General features: G+C 34.5%; 2 protein-coding genes across 3 annotated transcripts in view; both read left to right on the top strand.

The window, feature by feature from the left end:
* Positions 1-10,715, top strand: part of CCDC18 (coiled-coil domain containing 18) — a 22,559-nt gene extending 11,844 nt beyond the window's left edge. Inside the window, exons 13-24 of the mRNA XM_086617111.1 lie at positions 6-116; positions 1,305-1,436; positions 2,207-2,341; positions 2,728-2,805; positions 4,037-4,153; positions 5,499-5,666; positions 6,244-6,386; positions 6,844-7,007; positions 7,896-8,109; positions 8,683-8,782; positions 9,817-9,933; positions 10,380-10,715. Coding sequence (XP_086473237.1) covers positions 6-116; positions 1,305-1,436; positions 2,207-2,341; positions 2,728-2,805; positions 4,037-4,153; positions 5,499-5,666; positions 6,244-6,386; positions 6,844-7,007; positions 7,896-8,109; positions 8,683-8,782; positions 9,817-9,933; positions 10,380-10,565 — 1,665 coding nt within the window. The 3' untranslated portion in view covers positions 10,566-10,715. The remainder of the gene's footprint in view (positions 1-5; positions 117-1,304; positions 1,437-2,206; positions 2,342-2,727; positions 2,806-4,036; positions 4,154-5,498; positions 5,667-6,243; positions 6,387-6,843; positions 7,008-7,895; positions 8,110-8,682; positions 8,783-9,816; positions 9,934-10,379) is intronic.
* On the top strand, positions 10,491-24,248 carry LOC104370483 (retinol dehydrogenase 8). Of its 2 annotated transcripts, none has more exons than XM_086617112.1 (6): positions 10,491-10,523; positions 17,588-17,749; positions 19,006-19,185; positions 20,291-20,384; positions 22,505-22,688; positions 23,604-24,248. In XM_086617112.1, exons 2-6 carry the CDS (start codon positions 17,599-17,601, stop codon positions 23,835-23,837), a joined length of 843 nt encoding a protein of 280 aa, XP_086473238.1. In that variant the 5' UTR covers positions 10,491-10,523; positions 17,588-17,598; the 3' UTR covers positions 23,838-24,248. The 2 variants fall into 2 exon arrangements, with proteins under 2 accessions (XP_086473238.1, XP_009986309.1); XM_009988007.2 differs by lacking the exon at positions 10,491-10,523 and adding an exon at positions 15,856-16,540.

Genomic DNA, 24,248 nt, shown 5'->3' with positions numbered 1-24,248 from the left:
TTCAGATAAAAAGTAAATCTTCTCAAATTTCTGCACTTGAGAAACAGTTGGAAGAAAAGACTATTGCTTATTCCACTGCTGCAGCAAGAAATACTGAGTTGGAACAGGAACTCATGGTAAAATGTTCTCAGTGACAAACTACACTTATGTAAAATGACGTAAATGGAGATCAAATTTTAAGTTAAAAAAGTATTATTCCCTGTATTAAAAATGAATAGACTTTTAGATCAGCTAAACTACCTGTGCAATTTTTAGACAGTGCTGTTTTAAAAAACAGAATAATCTTTCTTGAAATAAAACATCCCTTTTTTCCTGCTTTTGAACATGGTAAGTTATTAATGGACATATTACTTTTTCTTTGTGATGATATATGTAATGAAAATCTGATCCTATTGAAATAAATTGTAGCATTGCCATTTGTTTCAGTGAGATCAGAATTTTATCCTTACTATGAAGAATTTCTTTTTGTCTTTGTCAGGATTAATGTTTTCCATCCTTTGAGCTCACTCTATAAATCTCTTTTTAATCCCCACTTAGTAAAGTTATCTTCCCCACCAACAGAATAAAACTACTCCTAAAATAGCATATACATGATTGATTTGGTGTGTAGCATTAATACGTTAGACTGTACTGTGTTGGCACTGTTCTCTATTTCTTTTTCTGAAGTTCTCAAGTAGTCTTCTGTATGAAATTATTAGGGTAAGAGGTGATAAAGGTTGGTTCCAAATGTCAGCTGGGACATTGGACAAATCACTTCTCTATTTCTTTTTTTCATTGTTGTTCTTAAACCGTGTACATTTAAGAAATACATGTAGACCTGTGAATGCAAGTCTTCTAAATGGTAATAAGATGGTGATCTAACACTTAGAGCACTGTAAATTCTGGTCTGGATATTGTCATACAAACTTATTTAGTTTTGGGAAGGGGTCTAAGGTTACTAGAAAGGGAAAATACTTATGTCGTCCCTTTCAAATGGAAACCTGGGTTTTAAAGATTCCATCTATCCATGTGAACATAGAATTTCTTTTTGTCTTTGTCAAAAGTTCCTTACTCCAGTTGCTATATCTCTGTCAGTAGTCCACTTCGGCAGACACCTTGTCTCTGTGTAGTGGCTGCATTTAGTGGCATTTTACACCTGTATTATGGGTGTGACATCCTTTGAGATAAAACATGCTGTGTATAACTTCAGTATTTTCTGTGTTGTTCGCCTATGAAATCTAGGAACTCAATCATCAGATAAAACACTATTTAATATCACAGCTAAACATTTTTATTAAGTTCTCTTTGTTGTTGCTCTTTCCCAGGGAAAAAACAGACACATTCATGAGCTGGAAACCACTATTAGCAAAGAACATGAGCAAATAACTTGTACTTTTGAGAAAGAAAAGTTGGTTCACCTTGAGCAGCACAAAGCAATGGAGAAACAGATTGAACTAGTAAGACCTTCTTTGTGTGCTAGTATGTATGAATGATCTACTTGTAACTTTTCTCCTGTATTAATTTATTTGTCTTTTTAGTAATTCTGAGGCAGATGTCCAATTAAAAAGTTATATTATCTTCTTCTGACACTTCCTGATTTTAGTTTGTTTCCTATCTAACACTACACAATCTCATTATTTCCCTCTGAGAAAATAATATCCTCTTTTCTCCTCAAATGAAGAGAAATAGGAACTTAGGAAGAATACTGATGTCCTTTGCTCCAAACACCTAGCACACACACAAAAAAGTAGTATAGATTTTTTTGCCTACCAAGGCTAAAGCATGACAGCTTCTAACAATATTCTCTTGTTTACTGAGCCTCTGCTAGCCTGAGCCTTATGAGCATCTGTGTTCAGGCAGAACTGTCAGTCGGGTTTTTCAGTCTTTAGAGAAGAATTCTGTTGCTTCTTGTGATTAGAAATATAACCGTGGGTATTTCTAGCTGTTAAAGAAGATTGTCGTCTTTTACAAAAGAAGGTATGCAAGTCTTACTGTCTTGGCTGATGACAGGCAATTACATTATTCTGCCTGCCCTCATTCTCTTGATTCTCCTGTTGCTTTAAAATATTAAGGGTTTGAAATTTCTTGATATTGTTAATACTGTGCAATACTACTGATGGCAGCAGTATATTTAATTTTCATTCTTAAATGGAACTGAATTACATATTTAGATGCACGAAGTCTCTGAAAAACCTTATTAAAATAATCATTAATTACTTATGGACAGCTTCAGACACAGCTGGAGAAGAAACATCAACAATTCATTGAACAAGAGAAAATAATATCTATTTTGCAACAAGATGTTATACATAAACAGCATCACATTGAATCATTGGATGGGCTGCTGATAGAAAGCAGAGAGGTAAGGTTGGCTCTGGGCTTTCTTTAAAAGCAAATCAAACAAGTGACTAATAATGGTGAAAAGTTTGTCCATGAACACATGGGAAAATTGGAGATGATCTGGTTAAAGAACAATTGCGTTATTTTGCACTAGGTAGAAAACCAAGAATGATCTATTATGTCAATGTTTTATTCTTTTAATAACTGCTGCTGCTGCAGAGTATGAAGGGACACCTGTCGTTAACCAAATTCACTTCAAAGATTGATGTATACAAATACAGTATACAAGCAATTGTGTTTTAAATACACTGATCTGTTTTTTTTCCCTGATTCTTAGTATGAGTTTTTATTAGTTAAATTACTATATTTACATTTTGTTCTCTTGAATAAAAATATGCGCACAAACAGAAAATAGAAAACCAAAATGTCAAGAAGGATCAAGGATTGAAGATGCTGAAAAGCCAGTTAACAGAAGAAACCATCAAAGTTAGTAAGCAATTTGTAATTTTCAAGTAATAGTTTTAAAGTTTGCAGTAGTGGTGTATTTCCTTTTATCCTCTATAGACAAAGTCATTAACCTGAAGAATTCCCTTTTTTTTTAATTAGAAGTAGTATGGTGAAACCTGCAATAAAAGATTATGCAATGCAAAATTGCTTTATAAAATTGCTGTAGTTACAAATAGGGCAGATTTGTGCTTGTTGTGTTCTTAAAGTAAGACGTCATCTAACAGATAATATTATGTAGGTTTTTGCTCTAGATACGAAATATATTTTTAGACATATGTGGACTTATCTGTTAGCATGCTGTTTCTGAACTTGTGTTGGACCAGTTTTCTATCCAAGTGGCTTTATAGTATTTGGGATGTTTTCCAGAGGTTTAAAATTAGGACCCAAGATCAATTCTCTTCAAAAAGCTCTTGAATTGGGTGGGGAGAGAGGATTTTATCAATATGGTTTAGAAAATTGGTAGCATTGAAAGCAGTAGCCAATCTGCAGCTAAACTCAGCACAGTTCTCGGTGATGAGAAAAATCTTCTTAGCATTGAAACCAAACAGTTAAAAAAAGTAATTATTACGGCTTAAGACCTCTGGGGATTTGTTCATTAAAACTTTTATCTATTTGAAGTTATAAGCTATTTGTTAGAAATTACTCAAATCCAAATTAATAGTAAAAGAGTAAAATAAATTTAACAGTGTTGACATGGCTAGAAGTCTTTCCTTTCCCTTTTGACAGAATTCGGGCACTGTCAGTGCAGAAAGGAAAAAAAATGCTGTTTGGTAGCTTTCTGAGAGGAATTGTATTAAGATCTGAATGTTATTTTTGGAAAAGACTTGTCACAACCCACATCTGATTATCATTCCAAATTTATTTATACAATTTATATGTAACATTTAATATGTAATAAAATATGGTGGGTTAATGATTTGGTGTTGGACATATGTTTGCTTTTAAATTCTAGCTACTGAATCCAGTATTTACTGGAATATCTTGTCATAACTGATAGTCTCATCTGATTTAAACACAGTCTAAAGTATTGTAAGTTAATTTCATAGATAATTTTAATTTCTGAACACTTTCAGTTTTGAAGTTTATCATAATATTCCATGCCTGTTTTGATACTCTTTAGATACTAATGTAGCTTTTCACACATTTTATACAAAAATGTTTTTTTCACATTTTACCATGCAGTTTTAAGTAATCTGTTACATTCAACTAGGTGAGACAACTTGAGTCAGCACTAGACGTATGTAAGGAAGAAGTTGCACTGTATTTGAGTCAATCACAAGAAAATAAAGAGGTATTTGAAAATCACCTCAAAAAAAAGTCTGAAGAGGTAATAGCTTGTTTTAAAAACTCTTCTATATTGCAGAAAACACTTGTTATGAATTATTTAATCTAAAAGTTTGTGAAACAAGAGAAAACATTTGCAGCAGGAGCTGTGAATAGGAAGTAAGCTGGGAAAAGAGTATACATTTTATGAGGGTAAAGGGGAAGGTCATAACTAAAAAACACTGGGTAAGCTTAGGGAAAAGGCAATATCAAGGTAAATGAATTGTTGAGAAAAGTAAAAAAATCAGAATTAAGTGAAAGAAAGCATTATCTTGGAAAAAAAAATGAAGAGCCTGCTATTGCAAACTTAGGTGCACATAATTGATTTGTTTCAAGTGTCTTAATGGGGAAGAAGTCCTGAGCATAAGAAAATTTTTACTTCAAGCTCCTGAGTTTTATCATACTTTCCACTACTACATGAAAGCAAGAAAGAATTAAGTTTAAATATTAGTATGAATCTTTATTTGTGGGGATGAGTAACCACATGAACTAATTATCACAGTAGGCTGTTCATGTCAGCGCTGCCCTACCTGCTGAGAGATAGGTTGTAGGCAACCGGAGATTACTAGACTCTGTACAGGAGTCACCGGATGGAAATCCATGGTCTGTGTTGTGCATAAGCCTGTGATATTTACTGCTGCTTTCTAAGCACTAAAATCTGTTGTTCTTATACTGCATAAGAAGAGACTGGATGCTGTGAGAAGCTCCAGGGTAGCAAGTGAGGCTTTGTAATTGTGACCAGTTCTCATAAGTAAGTGACAGAGTCACTACTTCCACTTGGAGGTGAGCAGTTAGCGTTGTTTTGTTTGTTTTTTCTTTAAAGAACCCTTCCTTTTTGTAGAAAATTCTTTGCATTCATCATTGAGAAGTGAGTCCATTCAACATGTGACAAGTTGGGCATTCAGAATTCCTGTTTTTTTGTTGGCATGACTATTGTCATAGAGGCAGGAAGAAATAAAAGGGAGGACTGAGAACAAAATCTCAAGGGGAAAACAAGGAATTTCTGAGAAATAAAATAAGAAGAGTGACAGAAAGAAAAGTAGTTTAGTAATTTAGAAATGAAAAATCTTTGTTATATATGTTTTTAAAATATTGACCGTTTTAGGTATAATTAGAAAGCAGAGGTCAAATACCGGTGCTGATAAGTTACTTCTTTCCTCACTTTATAAAGCACAACTTGGTGATGAATTGAGAGGTATTATGTACTGTTGAAACTGTAATGCAACTAAATTCAGAGTCAAGTTATACTGAATCATGGGTGTGATTCTATGCTCATTAAGAACAAAGAGAATAGCTGATGCAAGTACAAAAAAATGTTTTATTGTAATGGAAAATAAATGTGTTTTCAGGTTCATTATTTACAGAAAGAAATAAAACTAAAAAATCAGAATATTCAAGACACAAATGAACAAAATATTCTCCTACAACAAACTTTGCATCATCATCAGCAAATGTTACAGCAAGAAACTATTAGAAATGGAGAGCTGGAAGATAATCAAATTAAACTTGAAAACCAGGTACAGTATGGTGAGAAGTATCTACACAGAGACAGATAATGAAATGATTTTATGTATGTTTTTGTAATACCTTTAAAATCTGAATGTTTCTTTGATAACTGAGTTGATAGTTATTATTTTAGATATATCTAAAATAATAGATATTTTATTTTAAATAATAATAAATTAAATATTAAAATAAAAATAATATTTTAGATATATCTAAAATATATCTAATATATTTTAGATATATCTAAAATAAATATTTTATTGTTTCATTTTGTCTAAAACCAGATTCTGTGCTACTAGAAACTCTAGGTAGCTTTAGAGCGGCTAAGTACTTGGAAAATCAAACCGTAGACTGCAATTAAAGAGAGGTGTATTGAAATTCAGAAAGTTGAATCTTGTTATATTTACTAGAAACTATTTGTCTTTCAAATGTGACTGCAAAGTTCTAGTCTTAAATTATATAAAATTTTAAATGATAAAGAAATCTGTTGTGTTAAAACTCACTATGTGAGTTGCAAGACAAAGATGTGCATTTCTTTGATATATAATTTAAAAGTACCGACACTTTTTAAAATACCATTTTAAATAGGTATCCAATTTGGAACAAGAGCTTCAGAAGCAGAAAGCATATGCGGAAGATGAGTTGAGAAACGTAGAGGAGAAACTTCGCCTAGCTGCTCAAGAAGCAGTTTTAAACAGACAGAAGGTGGATGAACTTAATAGTACAATCAGGTAGGTTTAGAGTAACTTAGAGGTATATTTCTGCACATAGACGTATCAATAAGAAAGATTGCTGTTTGATATTCAGCTATGTAGTTATACAATTCAGTCTCCATATAAGCATAGACTGAAAATCAGAAGGGAAGTTTCTAACTAGCAGAGGCATGAGTTTCTGGAACAGCTTTCCAATGGAATTAATGCATGTCTCAGCAGCCCAGCTAGCCTTAAGATGGCACTTCATAATGCAGTTCAATTAAAAAATACATCAAGTTGCTTGCAATTCTAGATAGTAGATTCTAGGAGGGCTTGGTAGTCTTAAACAATAGGTTTTGACTGCAAGAAAAGCCTACTTAATATGACTTTTTTATTACTATTTTATTCACAAATGCTTGTCGTAGAGCATGTAAGGACATATATGCGTTGGTTTTGTATTTACAAGGTGGTTTTTTTTCTGGTTTCTTCTATTTAGGCAAATGAAATTGGAGATGGATCGGTGCAAGAATGAACTTACTGGTATGGAAAAAGAAGTAGTGCAATTAAAACGAGATGGTGAAGACAAAGCAATGCAGATAAATCAGTTGGATATTACTTTGGAAGAAGCACGATCAGAGCTCAATGAAAAAGCAAATGAGGGTAATGTCACTATTTTGTTTCTCAGGCTTCCTTTCATCGTGCTATTTCTCTGTATGTATTAGATTAGACATTTTTCCTTTTCCCCCTGTTGTTTTATAATCAAGTACATGAGAGTGAAAATATGATAATTTTGATGGAGGAATTATTCTTCCCCTGCCCCCAAAATGTATTGGTAATTCTGTAGCTTTTAAAAGAAAGAAAAGAAAAAAAAACCCACAACAGAAAAAAAACCTACCTCCCCTCACTGCAACCAAGCAACACTCCCCTCAAAAAAAACACTAACTTTTTTTAGTGTATCTTTGCAAATACTCACTTCTGTGGGATGCACCTTGACCCCAGGTGAAATGAATGAATAGTTTTCCCTGTAAATTGGTAATGCAGATTCTTAATGTGGTAATCAGACATGACACACGGATTTTAAAAAGGCATATGCTATTTAAAGAAATTCAGCTCTTAAAAACAAACAGAAAACCCCACAAGAGAGTCTATGGAAATAAAAACTTTCCAACCCCTCCTCCTCCATTTAATTTTACAATTTTTTTTTAAACCAGAGACTTCCTAGCAATTCTGCTTCCATTTTCCATAGCATACTTGTCCAGTTATTATGTTGCCTTTGTACTTTCTCCTTGGCCAAATGTTTTTAGATACATCCTCATATTTCAAGTCAGTTATAGATTATGAGCTGAATAAAGACACCAAAGTCTTGTGCCATGACAAGGTTGTTGTGTAATCTCAGAAGTCATTGTTTTTCTAGATTTTCCTAAAAATAGCGATACTGAAAATTGGTTATGACCACAAGTGCTAGCAGGCAGTGGTGTTGCATTAAAGACCCTGACTTACTGATGATTAAACGTTTTGTGTTTTGTGTTGTGTGTGTGTGTAAAATAGTGAATGATTTAGAAGATAAGCTGCTTCAAAGTGAGACTTGCCACAGGGAAGCCTTACAGAAAATAGTAGAACTAGAATCCGCGTTACAGAATGCCCATGGAGAATTAAAAATCACTTTAACACAGCTTCAGGAATCGCAAGATGCGTTACAGAATGCGCAGTCCTCTCTGGAGGAGAAGCATGTTGCTATCATGGATCTAACAACTGAGCTCAGGTAAGCTGGTATCTTTTCCATCATGAAAACTTAGTTTTGTTAGTTTTTCCTTAGGAGTAGCAAGTAGTTTGGATGGTCTTTTTTTAACCTTCTTATCAGCTCTATAATTTTTAGGTGGTTTGTGGCTGTAAGATAACTTGATACAGTAGCTCCTCAGCTCACTTTTAATTTCTAAAAGTGGTGGTGAATTCTTTTTTGACAATTCTGTTTTAAAATCTGCTAAAATTATTTTCTGAAGTAATTGTAAGAGGAATTAGTTTCTTCTATAGTAAAATCATCCAGTTTCCTTTCTGACCATAAATTAATGATACTTTCTTCTGTAGTAGATACTTTCTTCTTTTTTAAGAATATATTGTCCTGATAACCCAATTAAATAACTTGAGTAACAAAGTTATTGGGAAATTACCACCTGGAATATAGTTCAGAATTATTCCATTTGAGTTTGTTTTCTTTGCAATCAATTAGTTGATTCACGTTTTTTAAGTAAGTAATAGATCTCATGATTTTCAAGCTGGATACTTGAAGCTAAGCAACTGAATGTGCATTAAGCAACTAAACATATGAGAATTTCAGGTATTGCAAGGGAGAAATTGAAGAGAAAACACAAGAACTCCTTGACATGGACCAAGCATTGAAAGAAAGGAATTGGGAACTGAAACAAAGAGCAGCTCAGGTCAGCTCACTTTAAGTATGCTACTGATCACTAGGTTTTAATACCCTTCACGAGTCGTTCCAAACTGTACTGTTAATATAGCCACAGTGTCAACCTCAAAAGCCTTATGGTACCAAGACAATCAGGTTGTGCTCCTGTAAGGGACCACAGACTACTGTTGGCATAGAACAGAAGCCTGTTCATGCAAACCTGTCTTATAATTATTCCCTAGTGATAAAGTTGTAGGACAATGGTGGTCATCTTGATGTTTGATAAAACAAAGGAAAGATCTGCACTGAAGTATGCCTGGAGATTCCTTTCCTTGTTTGCACTGGAGCATATCTGATTAGCTCTAAAGCAGCCTCTACATATGAAACAATGTCTTTGTTGTGAAAAAATTTTTGTAGCTCAGTTGAAATATTTTCAGTCTTTTGGTCTGGCTTTAGGATTTGTTACCCATCATGGAAAGTTCTTCTGTCACTTATAATTAGCCTTCTAATAGCTACTTCCTACAGGAGTTACCAGCCTTTGTATCCAAGAATATTTGAGGTGCAGAGAGAAGGAGGAGTGGGGATTAAAAAAAAAAAAATAAATAAAATCTGGTCAAGGAACTGACACTGTAAGGAGGACAGACCTTCCAATATATTCTTTCTGCAGTACTCTGTGATGAGCTGCTCTGGGAATTCATAAAAGAAATAGGATTTTTTTGACTTTGGCAAAATTGGGCACTTTCTAACAAGATTTATTAGTATACTAAGCTACTTATTACATTCCATTTAGAATGAGAAGTAGGTTTGTATTCTGTGCATCTGAGGACCAAACATATTGAGTTATGAACTTTTTCCTCATTTTTCCTTTTTCTCTTGTCTTTGGCCCCAGTTTTTTAAACAAGATAGCTAAGGTGCATTTTTATATTGACTGCTTGAGAGAATATTCATGAGACTGCAAAGGTTTAGTTTCATTCTTCTTGCTGTCATATTTTGTAATACTACTTTTAAAAATCTGCATACTAGTTGAAAATAAAATATTTCCATTTCTTCTTTTTTAATCTCTAGATTACACAGTTGGATATGACAGTTCGTGAACATAGAGGAGAAATGGAACAACAAATAATTCGATTAGAGTGCAATTTAGAGAAATCAGAGTTAGAAATTAAGGAATGCAATAAACAGGTAATTCTTGTTTAAATTAAAAACTCAGTTTCCCTAACAAAGGGCAGCTAATTCTATGAGAAAGTCTGGTCCTAGGACACGATAGCTGACCAAGTTTAATCTAGAAGAGTAAAACTGGATCCTTATTGTAGGGAGAGGGAAGGGAGTACCTTAATAGCGTACCAGCAAAAATATTTTATGTTTGTCAACTAAAACTAAAAATTTTTCAGAGAAATAACTGGATAAAAATGAATTTATTTTTTTTTTTATTTGATATAATATAGCTCCCAAACTGCTCTTTTAAATAAAGGAAAATGTTGACAAAATAAAAATAAAAAAAGACAAGGGAATCTAAAGTCAGAGGTAATACTGATGGTATTTGAGAGTTTTGTTTGGGGTGTTTTATGTTTTTTTCAAATTGTCTTGATTTCGGTAAAATATCTGTTCTGATTGCGTTTTCTGTTCAGATTGAGAGTTTACAGAAGAAACTCCAGTGTTCTAAAAATGAGCTTCGTGAAAAAGAATTTGAATTGCTCCAGAGAGATCAAGAAATAAATCAGCTGAAGAAAAAAAATGAAAGAAAAGAACAGAGCCTAGAAGCTATTGAAAAGGTAAAATGTTCTTCAGATACACAACAAATTATCAGTTTTTAATGCCGTTACCGTAACTGCCTAGAAGGAACGATATGGTGTCTCTTTGAATAAGTGTCGTTACTTCTGCCCAAGTAATTGTATTGTATATCCTCGTGTTTGCTGAATCTTATCCCTTAAAGTTAAACCAGTTTAATGATTTTAAAATTACAAATTTAATGTCACATTTAATTGTCTGCTTTGTAAAAAAATTTGAGTATTGATTATCTTTAGCAACTTGATGTTCTGGCTATAGCTGTGGTCTTCCTTGAAATGAAATGGAACAATACGCTGTATGATGAGAGCTTAGGTATCTATCTTGTGAAAATAATTGCATCAAAGAGCACTGAGATCTGGCATGCGTATAGGAACACAGAGAATTTTTTGGCATAGTGAATGGGAGCATACAGATAGAGTAGAGAAGATAGATAATTTTATTTTATGAATGATACAAATCTTTGGTTTGGGGTATGAATCAGTAACTACAAGTACAAATGCAATCTGAGATAAACAGGCTTTCTGCAGAAATAAGTTCATTGAAAGATGCTTGCCAGCTAGAGATAAACAGCAAAATTGAAATGGCTCCTGCCATTTTGATATGTTGCATTTGTGTGTTGTTTCTTTCCCTAGGGTAAGACATTGGAGAGTCTTCTTTTTGTGTAGTCACCAAAGGCATTTGATTTGTACTTTCAATCATGGGAGCTTGGCTGTGCCACAGCTGAATGTGAAGGTTCTTTCACTGCAAACTAAAGCAGTGAAACTCAGCTTTTCCATCTTGATTTCCGTTAAAGGTTAAGACAGTTGAGAACAGGACAGTGCCTGCTGCAACCCTTCACACACATCATTAACATATTTCCAGCTTTTCCTAAGCCTTTGGAGATGATTCTGAAAGAAAGGATTTCCCAGCTAGTCTCTATACAACTGCTGACTAGACCCTTCCTTTCCAGGCAAATTGCCTTGTTATTGTTTTTGCTATGGAATGCTATATACGGAGAGGCCCAAGAGTGGTACAAGAAAGTCTTTGGAAGTAGACCTACTCCAGTCATGTTCCTTTAGAGACTTGGGATGAAGGAAATGAAATTTCAAGTTTATTTTCATCATAGCTAAGCAGATAAACCACTGGATTTCGGGAGCATTCTGCATAAAATATGAAATATATTCCAGAGAGGGTCTGGTTCCACATAGACTATATGATTGCTTCTTTGTTTAAAAACTGTGTATATTAGCATGATGTGAGAAAAGACTTTCTCCATTAGTAACACATTGCAGACTGACTGACCAATCTTCTACAGGAACTTTCTGTCCTATTTGTAAAAACTCAGTTTCCTAATCTATCTGTGAAGACGCCGGGGGGGAGGGTGGTGAGAGAGAGAGAGAGTGGGGGTGTGTGCATTTTGCCCAGGGGTATAGTCTGTCTCATTGTTTTTCCCCTTAATATGCTACCTTCCCTGCTTATTACAGGAAATAAGTTAGTTCACGGAAGTTGTTAGCAAGGGTTGATTTCGGTTCTGGTCCACTCTGCCCTTTTGGAACTCATGAAATAACCAGGTCACAGATTTTTCAGTTGAATCATTCTTTGTTCTTACTCTGCTTTAATCTGCAGTGAAGATCTAACAATACAGCACTCTGCTACCATTAGAAATTGTAATTATTCCAAATAAAGGAAGTGGAAACATCTTGCTGAACATTCAGAATGTCTTTTTCATTTTTCTGGGAAATTTGAAGTAACTTCCTCTTATTAAAAAACAAACAAAAACAACCTGAAAACCCAGATTTGACTTACAGCAAGTTAATGTTTTGTGGGGACAGTTCTTTACTGAAATGAGAAATAAAGTTGTGTTTAAAATGATAAGTTTAGTAAGAAAAAATTAGTGCTTACAAAGATTGATTAAAAATAAAAAGAGTAATTTTAAAGTTTTTGTAAAAGTATACATAGTAAAAAAATTGTAATATTTCATTCATTAGCTGTAAGCTTATTATATGCTACTTACAGATGTCTCTGTACTCTATTTATAGCATTCATCATAAAGAATAAGCACTTAGCTAAACGTGAATAGATACAACAATCATTTTTATATTTATAATTAACAAGAGCCATAGTATTATGTGACGTTATGAAATACTAGTGGCTGATATGGCCTCTGTTGTGCCGCAGTACTGGCTAATGTAAACATAGCTGCTGTGGATCATGTGCTAGAGAGACCATTTTGTTCATCGCCTAATACTCCTGTTGTTTTTTTTCTATAAATGAATTGTCAATTAGGTCCAGCATGTAAGCCTGCTTTTTAAAGGAGGAGAGAGGCAGGGGAAGCTATACCTCTAGAAATGAACAAAAAAACCCCAAACCCCAAACATACTGTGCTTGGCTGCATTTATTTCTGTATACTGTAGAAAATCCAGAACAATTACATTAATGTTGATAAGATTTTCCTTACTTTATATTGGTAGCAATCATAGACTTTTTTCCTCTTGATACTTTATACCTTGACACCGTTGATAGGGTTTTTACAAACACTTCCTGAATTATTAGAAACTTAAGTTTTTAGGAACTTAAACACAATAGCATAGTTCAATGTGAAACCTTCAGCCTTACACAGAGGAGTTATTTCAAAAGACAGTATTCGTTTAAACTGGATAAAATTTTTACAGGGATTTGCATATGAAGATTTCTTCTCAAAATATCCTACATATCTGCTAGCACTTAATATATGTTGAAAAAATTGTAAATTATGGTAATTTTGAAAGCAAATGCACTTCAGTTACTAGAACAGTGAACAAAAATGCATTAACTTCAGTCAGGGGACAGAATTTGAGAAAGAAGCTATGGACTTGAGACCTGCAGCTAGTTTTCTTAAATTTGTAAGGTAAATCTTAATAATGAAAAGTAACATCTTGATACAAAGGGATTTAGTAAATTGAGTGCAGAAGTTTAAAGGAAGGTTCTGATGACAGATATTTTGTTTTCAGGGGCAAGAATTGTGAAGGAAGGAATGTTGCCAGCTGGACAAGCAGCAACCCAGGAATGCTGCTGCTGTCAATGTAATTGTGTATTCAAAGAGGCAATTTTAACATTGTATTTGTAAATAATGAATGTGGTTATTTGCACTTACACAAATGACAAACTTTTTATTTTTCCAACTGTTTTAGAGATTATTGCCTTGATATTTATTTTTGAGAAATAAATTTTATTTTTTAAGTATCCTGAGTTTGAGGAATTAATTTCAGCAGTCATTTTTTCCCAAGGATTTTAAACTGTGTACTTGTGTTTCACATGTAACTTCTAATTAGAAGCATAATGGTATTGCCTTATTAACAATTTTTGCTTTGAGAATATCTTATCTCTTTTTTTTTTTTGGTACACATACAATGTTGCAGACACAATATTTTATTAAAATTGACCTGTTTGTAAGACATTTTAGGATACTGATTTGATCATAGACACTGGCAAAACCTGCTTGCTTTACTCCAAGCAGTATCTTTCAGATGCAAAGGGGTGTGGGACAGGGCCATAAAGCTTGAATTTTTTTTTTTCCTAATCCAAAATCCATACAAAAATTACCTTTGATTAAAATGGCATCATAGCTTTGCATTCTAAAACATTTATTTCCAGTTTTCCAAAAGTACTACATAATCTAGCTAGTACAAATGGCTAGTGAACCCAGTTTCTAACACTTTTATGTTTATATAAGCGTGAGAAACTGCAAATATAAGAGGCCTAAATCTGAGTATGATTAATGCAAGCATTAAGACGTGATTCAGATTTCAGAAAATCAAGTTGATAAAGTTATTTGACATAAAGCAGAGGAACAAAATTGAATGTATTGCAATTTAAAGATTAGGTCTAAGTTAGGTTTGTTGACTGAGACACTTTTAATACACAAAACACTTATCTGTTGTATTTTAGCAACTCTGCAGGTGCAAGTGTGCTAAACTCTTTTCATTGTTTATACAAACATGTTCCACAAATGCAGCTGTTCTACTTCAGGTGGTTATATAAAACCAGGCACGTGTTTTGCTACCATTGACAGGGTCAAGATACACTCATCTAAAGTATTTCAGATTATTTATTTTGCTATTGTGAAAATTATGATGTAGCAAAAAAATATTGTTTACTTATGGAAATATATTGTGTGTTTTAAATCAAGTTATTTGTTTCTCTACATAATAGTAAATGAAAAACATTAGAATTAGTTTGACCAGTGTAATAATTGAAAAATATTAAACTACCTTAATTTTTTCCTCTCTTTAGGCATATCAGTTTCCTTCAGGCTAGAAATCTATGCATCAAATTTCAGACTTTTGGGGTTTTTTTAAAGCAAAGGAACACGTAAGCCCTTCAAACCAGGGTTTCAAGTAGAAAATATAACCAATCTGTAATTCCTGTTGCATCACAACACTAGTGGAATTCAACTAAGGTAGTGTTGCATAAAGCCTTGCTTGCTCCTCCTACATGCACTAAATGTAAATGTGCTTGGGCAGCGAAAGCAGTTTGCCTAATATCTGAATCAGCTAAAGAGCATTTGTGCTAAAATTGTGTATCTCACTACTACTCTGGTAAAACCATGGGTCAAATCTAATAAATAAGTAGAATCATAATTACATTTTCTCATTAACTTTAGATGCTGTCTTGCTGTTTTGTTGCTTGCCTGAGAAGTTAATGATTCCACTTGTTATACTGTTCAAGTGAATTTATTTGTTTTGGAAAGGAGGGACATTTTTTTTCCTAACATCATAATTTCAGTTAAATGTTTCTGTAGAGTCCTATTCTTGAGTTACTAACCAATTTACATCTATGTAATTCCTGGAACACTGAAGTTCATTCTTCTGAACTGCATTGCATTAACATAGGATTATTGAATCTTGGAAAACATTTTTCTGTGTATAATGGCATTGCAGTTAGCTGAATGCTGTTCAGAAGGCTAATTGCTTATTAAGGTGATTCTTTTTCTGTCACTTGGCATGGGTTATAAATATTACAAGAGACTGATTTTTTTTCTGAACGTAGTATGCCTAGAGTTACTCTGTGTTAAACATAAAGGCACCAAATTGCCAGTCCAAATGTCCCTCTGTTTAATTCAGAGTTTATAGGCAAAGTTGGTGGAATATTTTCTCCAAAACTAAAACTGAGTCAAACATCATGCTAGTTGTGATTTTTTTTTTTTTAATTATTTTTTCAACTTGTCAATTGAAGAATAGAAAGTATTCAAAGACATTTCAGTGTTAGCAAGGATGTAGTCCGGTCTGTTCACTGTCTTCCTGGCTGTTGTTTGCTGCCAGCTTACTTTCTGTATTCTTGGTTGGGAACAATGCCAAAAAGAAATGTGAGGAATCTGTCTAAACAACTTGTCTCTTTCCAAATCCACATCCCATTTTTCAATTTACTTTTTCCGTAAAGCCTATTAGGACTCTTACAATAGTAAGGCATCAGGGAAGAAATCCATTTGTCATTCTGTTGCAAAAGAGTGAGGAGAGGGGTAAGCAGTGGGATTCTATTTTGGATGCGGTTTATCTTCCATAGACGTGAGTGGAGTACTTGACACTACGGACCGATTGTAATTGTGGCAAAGCTTTTCCTCCCAATAGTTTGCAAACTGGTTATTCCACTATTAAAAAAAATCCGTGTAGCTTATAAATGTCTCATTTTAAAGTTTCATCTAATTTTGTATTAAATATAGTCCATGTTGATAATGCAGATTATAAGCTCATGCAAGAACATCTGCTTCTGGTTTTGTCTAGTTGGAGATTATCCCTTAATCATGTAGGGTGCAGGTGTGCATTTTCAGATTTGTTGACTCAGGAAAGCTGGAGATGGCATTAAAGGCCAGTGACATAATACTGTAGCTACATTTAGGTTGTTGCTCCTCTGAACAAGAACTCTTGCTTCAACCACCCAGTGAAAAGAATGGCAAGAAGAAATGTCCTCATTACAGGTTGCTCCTCAGGAATTGGACTGGCCTTAGCTGTAAAAATGGCAAAAGATGAACAGAAAAGATTTAAAGGTAACAATGTATCTGTTACTTATCTTTATGAAAATATATTCTGCAAGGCAGTACTATTTTTTCCTCTGTGATTTAACAGGTGATTATATTCAGTTTGGTGACTTGTTTCTTGTTAGTTTCCCTCCTCCTACTGTCATGAAAATACAATACAGTGAAAATACACTGCTTTCTGTAAGCAGATGATATTTCTGTACCTGTATTGAAGTTGAACAGCTACTTGAACTGAACAGTTTACTAAAAAAAAAAGTAATATAAAAACAAATATCTGAAAACGTCTGCAGTTATGCTACCTTAGATATACGATCACAGTTGTAGTTAGCTTTCCTTCTGGCTATTAAAATCTTTGTTTAATGAAACATGCATGCCCATTTGAGGACCAAACAAATGAATTTAGGCAAACAGTTCTTAAATTTGCAATTTTTTCCTTAAAGCCTGTTTTATAATTCCAACCCTGTGTAGGCATAAGCAGAGGTGAGCAGTTGGTAGGTGAGCTCAGTAGGTGAGCAAAGGGGCTGGGATTTGTCTTTCTGCTGAAAAATGGGATATTTACTAAGACTGAAAATGGATGGCAAGGCAAACAGCAATCCTTGGTAATTCAGTTTCTCATGCTTGATCTTGCAGTATTTTACTGCTGACTGCTTGGATGCAAATTCAGTTTTCTGGGTACTTAGGCCACAATAATGATAAAACTAATTTCTATTTTGTCTAGAATTTAAAGTTAGGTTTAGGTACCTAAAAATGATTTTGTGATATAACTTGATACCCATTATTTAAAGTTTTGATGATAATATCTTCATATGCTGCATGTTCTTCATGTGCATAGCAGTTTATTCTCCTTTTGAATTTCTTGAAGATTTCGGAACCAGAGTCTGAGAAATCAGTGGCAACATATGTTGAAAATAGATCCTTTGTACTTTAAGTTTTATCTTGGTTCTATCACTGATCTTTAAGATACGGAGATGAAAGCGATGTTCTTTAATACTTCTCAGTAAGACTGCCACAGAAAAAGTTTTACTTCTGATAACTGTTGCTTCTGGTGTGTTGCAGTGTATGCCACAATGCGGAATCTGTCCAAGAAAGAGCCACTCGAGGAAGCGGCAGGTCGCAGGCTGGGCAAAACGCTCGAAATTAAACAACTGGACGTCTGTGATGAACAGTCTATTAAAACTTGTGTGAATAGTATTCCTGACAGAAGGATTGATGTCCTAGGTAAGTACAGGATGTGTATGCTATGAACAGATATTGGTTTTCTATTTAACATCTTCTGAAATACCCTGGAGAAGTTTCATTAGGGTATTTCATTAGTTAGACTGAAGTACTAACAGTGATAAAGTGTATTCTGTTCAAGATTCTTAAGGCTTCATGCAGACAGGAGTGGATTAAATCTCACCGTACTTCTATGGAGTAGGGAAGCTTGTTTTCCCTGTTTACAAAGGAGAAACATAATCACAGAGAAGTGTCTTGGATAAGAGGATACAGTTTTTAGTAAATGTGAGAAGAGAACTTTTGCCTAAACTGGCATCTTCATGCACAAGTCTTTCTGCCCTACCGGTGAAGCATAGCCCTATTTACTATGAAGGCAACAGCTCCCTGTACTGAGAAAGCAACAGCATTTGGGAATTAGCAAGTAAAAGAAGAAATGCAAAGAAAGTAAGAGTACTTTCATTTTATATTGAGAATTGTACTTTACAAATAATTCAACAAGAAGTGTTTCCATACGGTGTTGCTAAAAATAAATATTAATATATTAGTAAGATGGAAATTGCTTACACCACCAACTATTAAATCTTCTCTAATAGAAAATTTGGGGCCTGCCTTTATTTTGATTAATTATTAAAGCACTGCTTAACAAGCTGCTTCTGCAAACTGTCTTATATTCTAATTTGACTCTCTAGTTTTAGTCCAGGATGCCAGTTCTATCAATCATTCCCCACTTACAAGTATCCAGAAGACAAATAAAAATCAATGGAAGTGTGCGTTTTGGTGGGGTTTTTTATTGAATATATGAATGTTAAAAAATAAACAAAAAGCAGACCCAAATACGGCCTGATCTGTCATCTTTTGGAATAAACTGAAGACTTCTGTTCATTCCTATGGATATCGACTGTAGCCTCTAATTCTTTATACTGAATTATAAACAAATATAGATCAGTCTCGGCTTGTTTTCCTGTAATCCTTTTATAATTTAAAGAAAAAGGACTAATCAGAAATAAATTAGTTAAAATGCAAAATATCAGATACTTTAAATTGGATTCAAAGCATAATTAAAAATAAAAAATACGGAAATTTCAAGTGCTTTTGCAAAGCTTTAGTGACAGAATAACATCTTTTAATCCTTTCTTTAAGGATTATTTAAGGGTCATTTAATCCTTAATCCTCATTTTACTTTCAAATGTTTTCCAGTGAAGATTACAAGTTAATGTTTATGGAGGTTATTGCTCATTGTTGTCTTCCATTTTGTGCAGTTAGCAATGCTGGAATGGGGCTTATTGGACCTATTGAATGTCAGACCATAGATGACATGAAAACTGTGATGGATACCAACTTCTTTGGATTGGTTCGACTCCTGAAGGAGATTTTACCGGACATGAAGAGGAGAAAGAGCGGGCATATAGTTATAATAAGCAGTGTTATGGGAATACAAGGCAAAGTTGTTGTTTTGGTTTTTTTTTGGTTTTTTTTTTTTGAACTAGAGAGTTGAGTATGCAAAATCTAAAGCTTACCTCTTTTTATCTGGAAAAAAAGTGTGTCGGAGATGGCATATCTAACTATTGTGCTCTGTAATGCTGAAGTTCCAACTATAAAATCACAGCACTTAGACCTGATGTTTTTAATGCATCTAGGTAGTATGTATACTCTTAAGATGTTTTAACAACAAAACCTGCAGAGTGACTTTTTTATTTAAGATTTTTAACTCAAACTAATGATTTTTATTTATTTTTTTTAAAGTTTATAATTTTATTTTTATTATCTGGAAAACAGGGCTTTGTAGCACTACTTTACTCTTTCCTCTTGGAAAAGATAATGAGGACAGGCAAACATGCTTACTACACTCTGCACAGTAATAACAGAATAAAATCCTATCACGTCCTGGACAACTGCACCACCTTTTTGTAAAGTTTCTCCTCTCATAAAATTCCACAGAGTCTAATTTTAGCGACAGATAATGATGCTCCTGCTCTTGTGTTCCATCCAGTCTAGCTGTAGTTGTTTCGATTATTACAACAGTGGCATTGATCTTACCTGGATTATTCTGGTTTGCAAGGGTCCTAAGTCAAACTGCAGGAGTTGTAGTTGTTTAATACAATGCTTACCGTCCACCTAAATGGATCGATGTAGTCCTTTTTCTAAATCACTCAGATGCAAGCAAGATCTCTTGCATGATCGTTATCTCCTGCATTGCACTCAGCTTCTGTGTTCATCTACAGCCTATTAAAGTCTTGCTGATAAATAATGCAGATGGGATTGTATGCACAGACAATTTCGTATCTTAGATTACAAAATATTTAATATCATCCAAAGAGATCACAGCATCAGCTAGGAAGAGGAGAAGCGTTAGTCAAGCATCTCTTCCTAGAATGAGCAATTCTGAGAACATATGCAAAAAATCAGTATTTAGATTCAGTATACACAAGGATTTTTCTAATGTTTTGCCAGCAAGACACTAGAAATTTTGGGCAAATTTTTAAAACTAAACTATTTTATATTGAATACAATCACATTCTCAGGATGTTTTGTTTGTACCATCAGGTATCTTATTTAATGATGTTTATGCTGCATCTAAGTTTGCTGTGGAAGGATTCTGTGAAAGTTTAGCTATACAAGCGCTCAAGTTCAAACTGCAGTAAGTATTGATCCACTGGTGTAAATTGTATTTTAGATAGTTGTAAATATATTCAGAGGTAGTAAACAAATTTTTAAATCTCGCTGCTATCCAGGAGAAACAGATTGAGGAACCCATGGAAACTGTACATCACAAAAGGTGTAGAAATGTCCACGTTTTTCACACTTCATAAGCAAATAAAAAGATCTAGATGTTAAAATAAACATGTTCTCTTCTAAATACAGATTTTTGTACTTGTAATCTGAAAACAGATTCTTGCATACAATATCATAGGAATGAAATTGTAATATCAACCTGTAATATTTTCCTTTAGAAAGGATAACAAACTTCTTAGGCAATTCACAGATAAAAATGTTCAAGGGCTCATCATAGAGAGACAGCAAGTGGAAATCCATCAGAACAGAATAGGGTGAAATACCTATAATGGCAAGAGGTGGGAGGAAAGTGAGAAGAAAGAATGTGGTGTTCTATTTCTCAATGTTTAAGACAGTATTTAAGAGAATGGTCCTGTTCATCATCTGTGGGACTTCAGAGTTTGATTTTTCATATGTATATTCACTTTCATGTAATTCTGCTACTATTCTGTGGATTTCTGTGTGAAATCCAACAATTGTTAAGTACCCATTGCATCTCTGTGTGCCTAAGCATTTAGCCCTTGTGCTGTGGGAGAAGAGACAGCTGCTGTTGCAGGATTTCAGAGGCAAAGCGGTATCCACACTGTGATTTTTGCATACCACTCTGAAAAGTTTGGATGGATGTAAAATAAATATATTGTATAAGATACAGCAAAAAGGAGGTTTAAAAAGAAAGTTGAATGGGAAAAGTTTAAGGTCCAGTGTGAAGAGTGATGCAAGAGATAAGGCTTTAATTCCAGCAGCAGCTGGAATTCTGCTGTCAAGGTCAATAGCTTGTTTTAGTTCTAAAGAAGAGCCTGATTAGAACTCAAGTCTAGGAAGAGGTCCCATCCCAAAGAGTGTTTTGATAAACATAGTGACTGGGAGTAATTACTGGCTGAGAAAAGAACTGGGAAAGAACTGACCAGTAACTGTATTTCAGTGATTTGCTGTAATATACTACTGAGCAAAATAAAATTTCCAGATTTGACAGCAGACAAAATCTGTCCACTCACAGCAAAATTCTTTATGTTGTATTTTATTATAATATTGTGGAGGGATCTTGAATTACGTAACACTGACAGCTTGACAAAGAAAATCCATGTTTGGTTAATTCTCCCCTCTCTTTCAGATACTTCTAGTATTATAATGGGAAAGCTATAATAAAGACATCTATGTAGGATTTTGTCTGGAAAGTAATGAATTTTATCATACTTTAATTATTTTTCTTAATATTTGATAAGTTCTTGTGGATAAATCATCCTTAGATTCCACAGCTGTGAGACAGCAGGTGGCAACCGCACTCACTTCTGCTGTGAATTAAGTTACAGCACTTCGCTGATATTTAAGCTGTGCAGATTTCTACTACTACATGTGATGGGTGGGAACATGAGAGCAGTAATGTGGTACAGTGTCGGGGAAGTTTTCTGGCTGCTACATGGGCTAAATAGAAAGCACCTGTGCCTCGTCAAGACAGGTGCTGTGAGTCATGCTGGTCAGCCAGGAACCACGCGACTCGTGGATGGTTAAAGGCGGGGCACTCCCAGAAGGGAGTGGGGCAGTTCCCTCCTGGAGATTGGAGAGGAGGGAGCCCCCGGAGAGGAGTGGGGGCATTTCCCTCCTGGGTACTGGAGTGGTAGGAGCCCCTGGAGAGCAGTGTATTGGAGCTCTTGGTTGAATAGCCTTCTGATTGAGAGAGCAGTGAGTTGAGGCTCTCTGTTGGATAGCCTTTGATTGGGTCCATTGGGATTGAGACCCTTAAGAGTTGAGATAAAGCCTTCTGGTATACGAGGGGAATCACAACGGCCTTTTGGGTTGTGATTCCTGAAGACGAGATACCAGCGGTCCGCGACAATACAGGTTGCCTTTACAGAATGCACTGTTTAATAGTGCTTGCTGACATGTACGCACTGCGGAGCTCTTCAATATTCTTTTTTGCGAAGGATGGAGAGGTGTATTTCCCGTGGAGGATAGTCAATAACCAGTGTGTCTTTGCTTTTTGAACAGGTTAAGTTTGATTGAACCAGGCCCAGTGGTTACAGAGTTTGAGAGAAAAGTGTTTGAAGATGGGATGAAAATGGATCTTTCAGCTGCAGATGAGGAAACAGCTGAGATGTTTACTAATATTTACCTTAAAAATTACAAGCAGATTTTCCAGAGCCTGGGACAAAGTGCTGAAGATGTTGCAGAGGTAACTCATCAACAATTCTCCATCTTCTTTTTCTTGATTTTTTTTTTTTTCTTGTAATTTTCAAATGCACTGGTTGGTTGGTGGGGTTTTTTGGCAGACATGTTAGATTTAATTACATGTAATTTACACGATTTAGAATTTTTTTAAAAAACTCAAAATAATCTCAAGAGTTTTAAACAAAACCCTTTAGAATATGAAAAGAATGCTCATTTTGAAGTATTGAAGACAACTTTGAATCATAATTTAAATACCACTGAGGTATTACATGCACTTATACATCATCTGGTGAAGTCTGGCCATTCTGCGGTGTCACCATGCATCTAAACAGGGTTCACACTGTTGGTTAAAGCCGCTCTCCTCTTCATCTCACTAGTAATCCCTCCACTAATGGGAAGTTCACTCAGCTACCCCAGACCACCAAGGCACAATAGAAGATAGATGGATGTCGGTTTTGGTGCTTGGGGCTTCCTGCAGGAAAACAGGTTTAGGCAAGCTGTGGAAGGGGACAATGATTTCAGGTGCTTGTGGCTAAGAAATAGCTTCAGTGCCAACTTGAAGGTTCCCAGATCTTGCTGCGAAGTGCACTGTTCTGATCCTTTCCCAGCGAAGAAAGAGTCTACCTATTGTGGGCATATTGGCATAATTTTGGAGGACTATTCAGGATACTTAAGTGTAAGGGGCTATCACCATGGTATAGATAAACAGAAATAGGTCTAAGAATAAATAAGTAGTACTACTTATGGCCTCAGAATTATTTTAAGAAAAATTTCTCATTAACTTCCAATAAAACTACATACAAGGTTTTACATAATTCTAGCTCTTTTTTCTTACACTTTTTCTCTGCTTAACTGAAAACTAGGTTCTTTATTATTTTGGTAAAAGTTATTTAACAATTCTATTTCTCATTCTTGACAGCATACAGTAAAAATAATTCTTGCAGAAAATCCACCTTTTCGCCATCAGACCAACACTTTGTATACTCCGATGACAACTCTGAAATATGCAGATCCAAATGGAGATCTACCCATTGATATATTCTACAAAATGGTTTTTCATCATGACAAAATCTTCAGTGCAAGTCTTAACTTCATCAAATTGCTAAGGTGGAGAAGTAGAAAGAGCTTTGATCTGGGAAAACCCTCACAATAAGTATGAGATTATATAGTGCAAATGGGAATTACTTGTTGTAGCTACTGATAACGCAGTATGTTGTTATTCAGATGCGTTTGCTCTGTAATTGTGAAACGGAATTCAAATGTTTGTTTGAGCTTAACTAAGATATTCAGCTCAATTTGTTTTTCTTGAACGTCACAGTTTGCAGAACCTTGAAATTAAAATCCTCTAACTATACGTTTATTCTGTTTAGTGTTTGCTTTTTGGGAACGTGAACATTGACTGATACTTGTGTATTCAATATTAACTCAATTCCCTTAACTTTTTTAGAATAGAATACATACTGAGATGTGTACCGTATGTAAATTATTTAGATTCTTAATATCATAAAAATATTTTATCTATTTACTTATTGGAATATAATAGAATTATTGAAGTAATCACTCA

This window comes from Tauraco erythrolophus, chromosome 10, assembly GCF_009769465.1.
Source record: "Tauraco erythrolophus isolate bTauEry1 chromosome 10, bTauEry1.pri, whole genome shotgun sequence".
In the NCBI taxonomy this organism is placed as follows: Eukaryota; Metazoa; Chordata; class Aves; order Musophagiformes; family Musophagidae; genus Tauraco; species Tauraco erythrolophus.
This window is presented reverse-complemented; position numbering and strand designations above follow the sequence as displayed.